The 13575-nt window shown below is 39.4% G+C and overlaps 1 protein-coding gene across 1 annotated transcript; it reads right to left on the bottom strand.

Annotated features, from left to right (window-relative positions):
• Positions 1-484: 484 nt before the first annotated feature.
• LOC149844267 (uncharacterized) lies at positions 485-9772 on the bottom strand. Its single transcript, XM_090000467.1, has 7 exons — positions 8860-9772; positions 7161-7358; positions 6764-7036; positions 3501-3603; positions 2644-2762; positions 1724-1900; positions 485-1320 (listed from the first exon to the last, which is right to left on the bottom strand). The coding sequence occupies exons 1-7, from the start codon at positions 9157-9159 to the stop codon at positions 613-615; spliced, it is 1878 nt and encodes a 625-aa protein (XP_089856593.1). The 5' UTR covers positions 9160-9772; the 3' UTR covers positions 485-612.
• Positions 9773-13575: the final 3803 nt, after the last annotated feature.

The following is a 13575-nucleotide window of genomic DNA, read 5'->3' as shown; positions in this document are numbered from 1 at the left end:
TTATACAATCATACCATTTGGAGTTCGAACTTGCAACGTCCCAACACAAGGTGTCGGGTACCAACTGCTCCTGCCAGACAAGGGGAACCCCCGTTGGTTCTCTCTCATATTGAACACGGATCCCATAATGACATCATGGGATCCATCTTATATCCTAGGTATCCAACCAACGGCTCAGGTTAGTCGACATTCTCGGTTGGGTGCAAACTAATCATAGCCGTCCAGATGCAGCGGTTGGACAACTAGGATCATCAACATAGGATCTTACAAATAGAAATATCACTTAACGAGTGTGCAAAGAAAAGTGTCTTAAAAAACAAGGAAAAAAAAGCATGTTAGCCCAACTGGGAGGGTGGGCATACCTACATCTAATAGGTCACGGGTTCAATTCTCACTATGAACCGTTTCAAAATCAAGAAAAAGACCAGGCCAACTTTTGGCTGTCGAATAATCCACCATTAACCCGACTTGAAAGGAAGTGTTGTAGGATGAAGGGATCCTTGATTAGCCCACTAAAGAGGTTGGCATGGAAGAAAGCAACAACCTCGTAGTTTTACCATAAAAGTACATAAAAATTTGCCTCAAGCTGTACATGACAGTTTTTTCACCTTATTAGTCTTCATCAAATTGACTGATAAGTAATTCCATCATTTTCTTATAGGCAGGCATATAATGATCATTTATCATAGTCCGTGAGAGTCTAACCTTACTGTACAGGTGCCTTGGCGTCTCATAGATTCTCACTTTCTCCTCATTGACAGGAGAAGCATCATCACCCAGTTCATCATCATCAGGTGGTGGAAAGGAAACTATGTGCATGATCCTGCCAGGAGGGTAGAATCTCTGTGTCTCCGAAGTGTATGAGGACGTAGATGCGTTATTTTCCACAGTAGCTTCAGCTACTCCATTTTCCTCTTCAGTAATTTCTTTCATGGCTGCGGCTTCTTCCTCTTGCACTCGTAGATCGATCTGTCCCTGCCGCTGAAGCTCCTTTTCAAGTTCTTGCCATAGCTCATCTTCTGTCATATCACTTCTAGTGCTACCACTGGCATGGCTTCGCTTTATAAGCTCCTCTTCTTCTAGTTCCTCATGTCCCAAGTCTCCAGAAAACTCTATCTCATGTTCAATTTCAGCCACTTCAGTCATCATGGATTTCGAGCTTACTGTTGATATAGGAAGCCTAGATTCATTTTTCTCTGGGTCAGGGCTTGAAACGTTTCCTACATTACGACGGCGTGCACCCATGCATGACCATGAAGAGAGAGATGACCTGGTCCGGACAACAGCCTGTGCAACATTCTGAGCTCTCTTCATCACCACCTATAAATCCAGAAAGAAAGTCCATTACAATCGATATGTATTGGAGCAATATCTAGGAATGGAGTCTGCTAAGGATATAAGATGAAATTGCAGTCTACGAGGAAGAACTTTTTGGTAACATGGAAATGGCCACTAACAAGTGTGTTTAAAGCCAGCTACTGTCTGAAAATGCATTAGGGTTTTTATACATACATTTTTTATGCAAGCGATGACTCTGTACCAAAGCTGTGCATGCAAGTGCAGAAACAGCTTTAATATTTATGGAAATTCACCCAAATCATAAAAGGTTTTCACAGGAAAAATCAGTATGCTTCGCCATTTAGGAATGCCCAAGGATAAGAAGGGCAGACTTTGACTTGATCATTGAAAGATGGCATCTTGCAAAAATTTCCCCTTTTCTTACCTGTGTGCTGTTAGAGACGGGACGTAAGAGAGCACCTGCCCCCACAACCCTTGCTCTAGCACTGGCAATAGATGGAAGCCGAGAACCTAAAGCAGATGCAGAGCGATAGACAGTACTCAGAAACCGTGTGTGCTCAATCTGATCCCTTAGGTCATTTAACCAAGAGGATGCCGTCACCTGCAGAAAGCAAATAAAAACACAAACACCAGTAAGAATGAATTCCATCACATATACTTTCAATTTAATCACAGTATCCTACTAGTTGATGTACATTTTTTTGTCACAAATATAAAGTGCATAAAATCGAAATAATCATAAAAGTGATAGCACGGAGGCTGTTTCACTTCCTGATGCAAGCAGAATATTGTCAGGCTTTGCGTATTCCAACAGCATGAATGATTGTATGTTAGGTAGTCGACATGAACTTTTATAATAACCAGTTGCCCATGCATTCAAATGTAAAAAAATATTATATCATGAGAATACTTGAGAGCTAGTGTGCTGCAGGGAAGAACAAGAATTTGACAAATTTGTAGACATATTCCAGGAAATCCAGAAACAAGTGAAGGATGAAGATGCATACAGCATGTGATATTAATTTGAGGAACTTCTACCATAGCTACAGCCTACAGGATTCTCCATTTTGAGTTACGCATCGCAAGTGGTAACCCTGTCTCATGTTCACGAGGATCATGCATCACCAGGTATCAAAAGATCCTTGTGTGTTTGTAGGATCACACATACACATGCCTGCCCATGCAAGTGTGCTAGCGTGCACACAGTTCCTTACCCAAACAGGAGAATGCAATAAGCATTTAATGCACTGATATAAACCATCAAAATACAATGAAGAAAAAACACTAGAAGACAGTACACGCCAAGTCATGAGCAGCATATAAAGACAAAATAAATAACAGTACCTCTGAACGTAGATCATCAACTGAAGCAATAGAAAATGTAGGAACCAAATCAGAACCATTGATCACAGTAGTAATGAAATGTTTCCCAGAATCCGCCAGATCGCATGTCATACAGGCAGCTGCATAGATTGCATAAAATGCAGCTCAAATATCAAAATATTTTTAAACATTTGATACAGAAAGTCAAAAAACATTTATCCTAACAATTTACCTCCACATGACCAAATAGAGAAACTAGAGAATGACCAAGAATTAAGAACTCGAGGATGAATATGAGAGAGAGAGAGTTATTGAAATCTACTAATAATAGTCAAGTACATTTTATTTTCCAGCAACAATAACAGAAAAGTAACCAGGAATAAAGGTGCTATTGAAATTTTCTCTATTAATAGCCAGACATTTTATTTATTGTCCAGCCATATAACAAGAGAAAAGTACCCCGAACTAGAGCTATCCCCATTGGTAAAAAATGTTGCAACATCAAACACATAAAAAAAAACATATTCAGCACTGAGAAAGCAAAGTTACAACATCAAACAGGAAAAAAAAAACCAACACATTCAGCACAACGTTACCCATCATAAGTTTGTGACCTTTCAAGCATGTCATACCATTACATCCACAATTTATGACAGATACTCATCACATTAGTTAAGATTCAGATGGACTACCAGAGATGCATAAAGGAACAAAAGAACAGCTGACCACTAAATGTAGCCAGCAACATGAAACAATAGCATGATGTGATGTGAAGATCCCATTTTCAACAGACTTGCCAAAGAATAAGACTAAAATCAAAGAGCACTGAAGATTGAACATAATTCAACACTCAAACAGGATATAGAATGCACACACACCTGGAGCAAAAGTGACACAGGTGCATGAACAAAACTCTTTCCTCTCTCGAAGTATATATGTTAACAATGCAGCTGTGCCCCCACCAAGGGAATGGCCAACAATCTGAAAATTCAGGAGAGCAACGGAGGTCAATATTATTCAGGAGGAGGAAAGAGTATCTTTATTGATCTTTAAATTTCTAGCACAAGCTATAAACAAAAGTATACCATAATCAAGCATGCTCAGTATTGGATAAAACTGTCTGATGCACATGGTACTCATCAAAAGAAGACCACACAATAAATAAGAAATTCCTTAAATCAGAGAGTTATGTATGTCAAAAAAATGTATAGAAATGTAATATATAGAAGTATGATCAGCTTAGCCAAGATGAGATCTGAATAAAAGATCCCTAGGCTGACATCTGCTACTCTAAACCATTCCATTGTTACATTCAGTTCTCCCAGATAACTTAGTTTCCGCATCAAAAAAGTTCATTTTCATTCCAATGGTGTGTTGAAATTCATTATTTATTGGCCAATTACAGCTGGAATTGACAAAAGGTGGTCAATGATCCATGAGAGAAGTCCAATGATTCAGAACCTTTCCAGAATTCCTTGTTGAATATTACATATACCACCTGTTTTTTCAAAAGCTACCAAAAGAACCCCTAGTAAACTTCCTTCCATTGTATGGACAGAAGCTGTTAACTGGAGTTGGAAATAACTACTTGTCCACTTCCCTTTTCCAATCCCGTGCTATCCCTGTTGTTGTCTCCTTTTTCACTGTGGTCACCCTGTCCTGTTGACAAGCTCTAGCTGTTTCAGTGAGTCCTAGGTCAAACATCATAAATTTCCGCCAAGCTCTCTGCAGCTATGTCACATGGATGCAGTTGTGGGCACGGGGATACAACCATTTGATGAAGTTTCCAAGATGACTAATACAAGGGGATATGGAACAGGAGTCAAAATAAAGTATGCATGTAACATAGCTCTGCAGCCCATTATCTATTGCCAGATGAGCACCAGATGAGTTAGGCCATTTCTTTTCGAACTTCTTCCATTCTTCTATCAACATAATGTCTTGAGTTAAACCTTCTCAAAAGTTTCATGGGGCCACAACCACTTATCTGTCAGAGACCATTGCTATGTTCTCCTTTTTATGTAATCCTTTTGGTCCTGAAGACAAAAAGAATGACCTCAAAAGGAAAATAATTTGATGCTTCATAATGTAAAGTAATGTTTCTTCTTGTACAGTAATGTAAATTCACTCACTTTATCCTCAAGAAAAGGAAACCGGACAGTTTATCACAATTTTCCTCTATCATTCAACTAATATATGAGGTCTATTAACATGACCCTTTATTAATGAAGAAACCATATTTAGATGGGCCAAGTTGCACCATCCTTCACTTTGCATAGATAAATAGAAAAAGAATGAAAAAGAAACTCCCCCATCATTTTTTTATAGCAACTTCCCCATCATTTGTGAAGAAGAAAATAAATCGGTTGCATTTGTGAAAAAGAAAAGAAAGTGGTTTTACAAATTTTCTATGCAAGGATTGAGGCACCCAGGAGAACACCAAAAACCAAAGAATCACTCACTCTTATGGCAGGCAACAGGAAAAGTGCAGGAAAATAAAAAGGGAACAACAAAGAGCTCTGGTCAGTGACAAAGCACAAGTGTGTGGCTGTCTCCAATGGTTGATGGGAAAAGATCAAAACCCTTAAAAAAGGAGGATAATTACGAGCCCTGTGGAGAGAAAGAAGGGTTAGGCCAGGACAGGCAAGTTTTATGGATTTAAAATAGAAAAAGGGTAACAACGGAGTAGATAAGGGCATTTTCATCATTTGATGGGATGGATCCCTAGTGGTTAGTGTCTAAAATCATAGTGAGTGAATGAAAATAGGGCCAGAGGGTTCTTGGTTTAATGGTAGAAAAGACAGGCAGGTATCTGTGAAAATGAAAAACAATTGCTATATATATTTTGTACTTTTCAGGTTATATGCAAATTACTGAAATGAGATATATGAATCACTTGCAAGTCAATATTCACAAGCAGACATCTAACACAGAAATGCCTACTAAGCATGAAAAATAACAGAAATAATTCAGAATATGAACATAGAAGAAGATAATACATTTTATAAGCATATCTATAACAAGGTTGCCAGAAGCGGAAGCGGAAGCGGGAAACGATACGGGAAGCGGAAGCGAGAAGCGATGCATTTTAAAATATATAGGAAGCGGGGAGCGAGGAATAAAAAAAAAGAAATATAAGAATTGAATGAGAATCAAAATAAAACACAAATAAAAACTAAAATAAAAGTGACTAATATTAAATTTCATGATTTTTTAGTGTAAGAATTAAATTTTTAACAAAAATCTAAAAATGGTGACTGCCAATTTAGCGAAAGCACATGGAAGTGAGTGAGAAGAGTCAGAGAAAACACATAAAAACCATGAAAAGTTGAGTAAGAGAACATATAATAAGAATAAATGAAGCGTGTGAAAAACATAGGAGAAGCATGGGGGAATCAATGTTCTCATCCCACCTATCTAAGAAGCTTCCGGTAACTCTGATCTATAATAATCTGCATGTTATGGAAACGCCAATATTTATTTTCTCTGCCCAACCTGGATAATACACCATGTCAACTATTTATTTTCTCTGCCCAACCTGGATAATACACCATGTCAACTATAACATCTCACTATCTCAGACATGGTGGAGACTTAACAGGCTATACCTCATTACATGGGTACATGCATGAGTGACACAACATTACTCAAAAAGGAGAAATGTGCACATGCCTATATAGCTATGTCTGTTTAAGTTAAGTCTTGTTTACACCATTTGGTCTGTGGCTATCTACCCATGCTCGAGTTTTGGAACAATGTACAGTTGATAGGGCATACATGTACAAATGAATATTCAACATTCATTAAAATACAATATGTATGCTGATAAACTATTGATGAAGGAGTCATGTACACCTCAGAAAACACATAGCAAAGCACATAGGCAACAATTTAGCTGAATACCAAACACACTCCATCTTGGTATGACCTTAATTGTGGAATATAGGCATTGCACTTTAAGTTTACATGATATTATTTGACCCCAGAATAGAAACAAGAAAAGAGATGCGGATATCGAAATAAGCATTGAGTAGCAGCTTCCTTGGGACAAAAAGAAAGGATTTGCATGTTCTATCTGAATGTTAATAACTAGGAGAAGCAATCCAAACTCCCTGTTTAGCTTCTTCCATGAAAATTTTACCTTGATTTTATAATCAGGATATTCAGCAACAGCTTTAAGAAGACAAGGTGTACTGAGCTTTGCTATCCACCGAGCAGCTGCAACCATGCCGCAGTGGGCATACCCTAAAACTAAATTACTGAAACCACCATCATGTAAAACTGAGTGGTGGAACGGTACAACTGCACCAGTTGCTGCTGTCAATGTGTCCTTAATACTATGAGTCCCCCGAATCAATAGAAGAAAGCACTTTGAATTTTTATCTGATAAAATTGTGAATGCAGGTTTCAAGAGCTGCATGACAATATAAGCATGGAACCAAAATACCCAGCATCAGATTGCAAATCAACAACCCATTACATGACAGAGATGCAAGTCCAACAAGTTGTCAGAATCAAAGCATATTATACAGCCTTACCCCAGCCTTCGGTTCCTGTAATAGAACATCCTCTTGACGATAGCCAGTACACTCCAAAAATACTGGGAATGGATTCTTTGAGAAATGCATGCAAAAAGTCAGCAGCTTCAACAGATAAATCAGTTCATCTTTCAATTCGGGTCCTCGAAGTTCCACACAATCATTTCCAGCATATACACTAGAAACATGTAGGTTTCCCTGCAGATATAACCAAATAAAAGATCAAGGCTCCAACTTAGAGAACTTATCTTACAGCAATAGAGATTTAAAAGTACAGTAGAGAAACAAGAGCAACATTTCTAGAACCTTGCATGAGAAAACCGATTTACAATAGATATCAAAGGCATGGATATTTCTAGTGCTCCAAACAAGAGTATGAAGAAACAGAAAACTGACAAACACTTGGAATAAAAGTATGGACCTAATGAAAATAAGCTGAGTGGAGCTTAGTTTTAAATAACGAAGTAGGTGCTTACTAAAAGAGATAGAAGTTGCATATTAGATTACAATAAACTCAGATGTGACCAAATTTCATGATAGGTATACAGCAATAAAGAAATCCACGCAGGAAAAAAGATAAATTTCCTGCACTAGCAATGACCAATGCCAACTAAGCCTCTATCAATGCTAGTGTGCAACTTCCACCTGATGTTTAACCACAAAAGTACTGAGCCATAATTTTCAAATATTAGCGACATGATCTTGCTAGCTGCAATAACTATTTTGTCATTAGGAAAGAGATTTGCATTTCCACCGTCATGTGGCCTTCAACCCCAACAGTTTGGGGAATGCTAAAATATCTCCAAATATTTTTTCCCATTATTGCAGATACCTCTCTAAAGCTCTTTAACTTGGGTTGACCATGGCTGACTTTTCAAATTACTTCATCCATCTTATTAATATCCCTAAGTGATTGAGAAGGCATTGAGGTGCAAAACAGTCAATCTTAAAACTTAACTCATTATGTCATTCAATTTCTTCCAATTAAAGGTATGATAGGAAGGATTATAACCAAAACACGAACTATAAGACACACGCGCGCACACACAAACAAACAAAAGAAAAAGAAAAATCTAAAGCAACAAAAGGTTTCTGGATGTAATATCTGATATTGTAAGAAAATATGACAGGGAACAACAAAGAATTTGGAGAGTATTCGACCCTCTTTTAAAGCACCAAATTTTCAATGGCGTGCAAAATCCTCTTTGATACCTTATAAAGAACACAAAATGTGAAACTGATATGCTGAAGTCCCCACTATAAGTCGTGCCAATCTACTAGACGGTACTGGTGATAATTTGGAACAAGAATGAATGTGAAATCTTCCTCCTCACAGTAACTTTCCTACCGGTTAACATTATACATATTCCTTTCCCTACAATCAACCCAAACCTTGTATCATGAGCTCAATTGCGGAACATGACATGAAGCTAAATGAAACACATTTCCTTCCACAAGCAACCCCTGCCGCACCAACAAGGATATTATAGGGAATCAACATGTATCTACATAATGAGCAGCCTTATGAATGCAAAAATCGCCATACAGTTTTTTCAATATAAAACAAAGAAAGAAAAGGAAATATCAAATGGTCACCAACTTAGCCAATAAAAGGACTCGCCGCTTCCCCAAAATGAAAATTGAAAAGGGACTAATTCCTCGGATCAGATACCCATTTTAGGATGCCAAAGCAACTCACCTGCTTCTTCAAGAAGAAATTGATGCCGAAGGCAAGGTCTCCGATCGGCCATTTCCCCAAGGTTTCGGAATAAGTGAACCGCAAGGTCTCCGACAGTGTTACCATCGCCTCGAACCAAGTTGCGGGCGCCTGTGCCGGCCTCCGAGCAGTCCTCTTCCTCCCTGAACAAGACTTCACACCCAACTCGCCGTTCTTTTCATCTTCCCCGTTCTTTCCACTCTCAATAGACAATCTCCGGTTCATCATATAATACAGAAGAATAGCAGCCCCAGCCGCGGTCGCCACCGTCGCCGTTGCCATCGAACCCAAACCCTAATCAACTTCAAATCTCACATATCTACAATTCCATCATCGATCATCACCCACCACCTCGATCAACCCGAGAATCACAAACGGAACACATCAGACCAAGCTGAGATTCTCCTAAAAACTCCCAACAATCACCGCAGAAATGCGGAAATGCCAATCACATACAAGAAACCGAATTACTGCGATCAAAACCTAAAAAAGAACCATAGTTCCCGCAGATCCGATGGTACACCAAATTCTCAAGAACAAACGCCGATCCAACTAACTGAATCTGAGCAGCACAGTGGAGCCATGAGGGAAACGCAACTCCCACGAGAAACACGGAAAAAAAAACCAAACACGAACTGCACGTATCAAAACGCACCAGATTCGAGAAGTTATCAAACAACGAACCAAATTTCGGAGGATCGGGACGGCGATGAAGTGCGATCGTCTAACCGAAACCGAATCGAAACTTTAAAAAATGGCGATCGATCGAGGGAAGAGGAAATGGAACCCAACAAGAAACCCTAAATTTCGGGAATGGGCGGGAATCAACACGAAAGGGAATCCGCCGTTTCACGTCTTCCGTTCGGGCAGAGAAAAAAAAAATCCGTCACCGTCCAGAAATCGCTCCCCCTCGTGAAAGGGTTTTATGCTCCTCCGCGGCAAAGTAACGCAGCTCAACTTTTCCGATCCACAAAATTACCAAAATACCCTTCAGATGTTGCGTGATATTTCCAGGAAATTATAGGTTCCAACGGGAACTTTAAAGATCTGGATCTTAGATAAATTTCTCTCTTCTAGATAGGCAGAAGATTTTATTAGAAATGATATCACTGAAATCAATTTTTTCGATTATTCACTATCGTGTCCCTCGCCACAAGGCCAAAGCGGCAAAGCCAATTAATTGAGATCAGGTGCAAGCACAGTTTTAGTATGCCAGCAGCACAATAAAAGTGTGCAATCACATTGCACTTAATCTAGGGGCCTACACTCAGTGAGTGTCTCCACAGGTATTTACATCAAGTTAGTTTGTACTACAAGTTGATGAATGATACTTCCTACCGACATATTTTGTCTATTGCACAAAACTAAAGTTTGGTAAAAGAGCCAAGTGCCTTGCAACTTAGATGGGTTCAACTAGGGGTGGCAATAGGGTCGGGTTGCGGGTCAGCATACCTCAACACGAACCTGACCCACCCGACCCATTTATTAAACGGGTAACCCGACACAACACGGTTAACCCGCTTAATAAACTGGTTGGCGGGTTAGCGGGTGGGTTGACAAGTCGGGTTCGGGTAAATGGGCGGGTGGGTTGATGGGTCAGGTTCGAGTAAATGGGTTGACCGGCCCGCCTAACCCATTTATTTAACAGATCAGGCGGGTTGGCATACCCCTAACACGAACCCAACCCGTTTAATAAACGGGTTAGGCGAGTCAACTCATTTACGACATGAACATGTTTAAGTCAAACCTGAACTCAGCTAAAAAGCGAGTTGGTGGGTCATGTCAGATTTTGCCACCCCTAGGTTCAACTCAACAGTTTTTTTGTTTTTTTGTATAATTCAAGAAAAAAAACTCATTACTGGCTGCACATTGGCTGACCTCAGGTTGGTAAAACCCTTGAAGTCGACTCTCTGGGAAAGGACGCCACCAGTAGGCTTCAAACTTGTGACATCTCGTCAACTTGGTGACATTTACAAGTTGCCCCTGCTATAAATCATAAAATAATGCTTGTATTCAGTTAATATATTGAATGAGCCCAGCTGGAACGGAAGCAGATCAGGTCATGCTGAAAATGAGGGTTTTCGCTCATGCTGACATCGTGGCCATCCGATTTGCATTTTAAAAAGATCAAAAGTCAACAAAACCACGTGGCATTCATCCAAAATGCAAACAAACGTCCACGATGTCCCCATTGCAAAAACGCTCATTTCAGCTGTAACAGAGTCCTGATCAGGTGCAATAGCATGACACAAAATTTGTGCATTAAACACCTGATCGCCCTCCATCAGGCCTTGGGCCCCACAACTGGCAAGCCTTGTATTCAGTTAATTATATTAAATGAGCCTAGTTGGAATTGAGTCCAGATCAGGTGCAATCACGACAAAATTTGTGCATTAAGCACCTGATAGCCCTCCATCAGACCTTGGCCCTCACAATTGACAGGCCTGTCCCCAAGATGGAGGGTGATCAGGTGCTTAATGCACAAGTATTTGTGCAATCATATTGCACCTGATCTTTTCACGCTGGAACAAGGGCTATTGATCCATCCATGTAAAGTTGTTTCATACAAGCTTGGACAGGCACATAAAGATTATATGTAAAGAAAAATGTTTGTTATATTGATAAGAAGCTAAACGGGGATGCTATATAGTCTACAAGGTTGATCTAAATCCATTTTATACCTTTGTATGTTTTTTGTTATTTGAATTATTTTGTATTTGAAAATTGGATCATTGTGTCTAACCCATATTAATAGTTAAAGATAAGTATCTTAACCAGAAGGTTTATCAAAATTAGGAAACTTGAGTTTGCTAGAATTATAATTTTCATCTATATATAAATATTTGGTGATTGATTATGATTTTCAGATAATTGGCAGAGAGTAAGTTTTCTTTAATTTTCAGATATTTTTAAATTTTAAAATATTCTTAAATAATTTTGCACCGTAGCTGTGTTTGGTTATCAATCTAAGGCATTTGAAGAACTACCTTCGTGATTTTTCTACATCACATATTCAAGTATGTCAGGATGTTGATACATTTTAACATTTCCTTGCAAAGAAAGCATGGATTTGACACAGCTCATTTCCCTTGCTTATCATTTATGTTGGGGCTTAATTCTTCTCCTTGTCCCCCATTTAGAAAACCCTTCTTTTTTTCTTTTTTTTTCATCTGAGTAAGCTTGAGCTTGGCTCGTGCTTGTAATGAGTCAACTTGGTGGCTCGAGCTCATACGTGTTTGTAATGAGTCAACTTGGTGGTTCGAGCTCATAATAAGGTGAGATTGGTCTTGGCTTGTGTCACAAAAGGGACTTCACAATTTCACTAGTCTCAACAAAAAGTTGGGTTAAGGTTTACATGCAAAGCTACATGAACTTTTGAGTTATTTTTTATCACTCAAGGAAACCATGTTTGGGCTCGAAAACCTGATTGCACTGGCTCAGCCTGTCATACCTACAGTTGTCAGCTCAGAGGTGTAAAACTCCGAGGCTAGGACCCTCACTCTCAGGGCCTATGCTGGACGTCGGCTTGCGCAAGGAAGGGACACTTGCAGGAATCAAACCTCGATTGTCCATCTAACGGCCTAGAGCCCATCCCACTATGCCAAATCCTCTCAAGCTGAAGCTGCATAAACTTAGTTACTTGACCATCGTTTATACTGTCACGAGCTGAAAGCAAAGTCCCTCGTGACTCACCCCGGTGCTCCCCGACACCAAACGCAGGCCTCTTGAGTGCACTGCAAATGCAAGCAAACAGTCAATCAATGGGCGCGGGGGTGCAGTAACACAAGCATGAACGCATACAATCACATAAAGAGAGAGGAGGTAGAGAGCAAGAATGCAATAAGGCAATAATGTAGAAACTTCTTATAACAAAAGAAAACATGTATAAAAGGTTTTGTATCACTTAGTACATAGGAATCTTAGGGCAAGGCTCATTACACAACTAGAGAGGGCGAAAAGGTATTACATCAAGTAAAACAAAGTGAAAACACTTGGGAACACACTCTCCCCCTTAAGTTGGCATCCTTCTCGGCGTCAATGGGGCATGATACTCCTCTATGAACTGGTGATGCTTTGTCATGTTGGATGCTTTCTCCCAAGTTACTTTACTCTCAGATAGTCATTTTCACTGCACCAAATACTTTTTTATTTCACCAACATAGTTGTTAAAGTGGTTGAGGATCACTTATAGTTCTATGCTTGTTGTACTAGTTATTGAAGTTGTGCGCTGTAGAATGGGAGCATATTGTGGTATGCTCCATTATAGATCATCCTCAGCTTCATGTTGGACACATAAAAAACTGGATGCATCTAAAAATTTGTTGTTAAGCCCAATTGATACGCCAAGTTCTCAATGTACATGGTGATAGTGAAGGGTTGTCATATTTGCGAATGAGACTTCAGTGGTATCCCTGAAAGATAGGTGTAAATTCGAGGAAGAACTTCAATAACACTTTATCTCCAATGCAAAACTCTAAAGGTTCTCGTTCACCCATTTCTTTATGCACTTTGTGTCATTGTTCAAATACGTCTTCGCTAACTCTGGTCGGTCTTACTAGTTCCTGACGAACTGGTATGAATAAGGCATTTTTTCACATCCTGAGCAGCAAGAGAGTATGGAGTCTGTGGTTTTTGTCCTGTTGCAACTTCAAATGGACTATAGTTGGATGACTTACTTTTTTAGATATTGTAACAGAA

Source organism: Nuphar pumila, chromosome 3 (assembly GCF_984573655.1).
Source record: "Nuphar pumila chromosome 3, dmNupPumi1.hap1.1, whole genome shotgun sequence".
Taxonomy (NCBI): domain Eukaryota; kingdom Viridiplantae; phylum Streptophyta; class Magnoliopsida; order Nymphaeales; family Nymphaeaceae; genus Nuphar; species Nuphar pumila.
The sequence above is the reverse complement of the archived record's forward strand: the minus strand, read 5'-3'. Positions and strand labels throughout refer to the sequence as shown.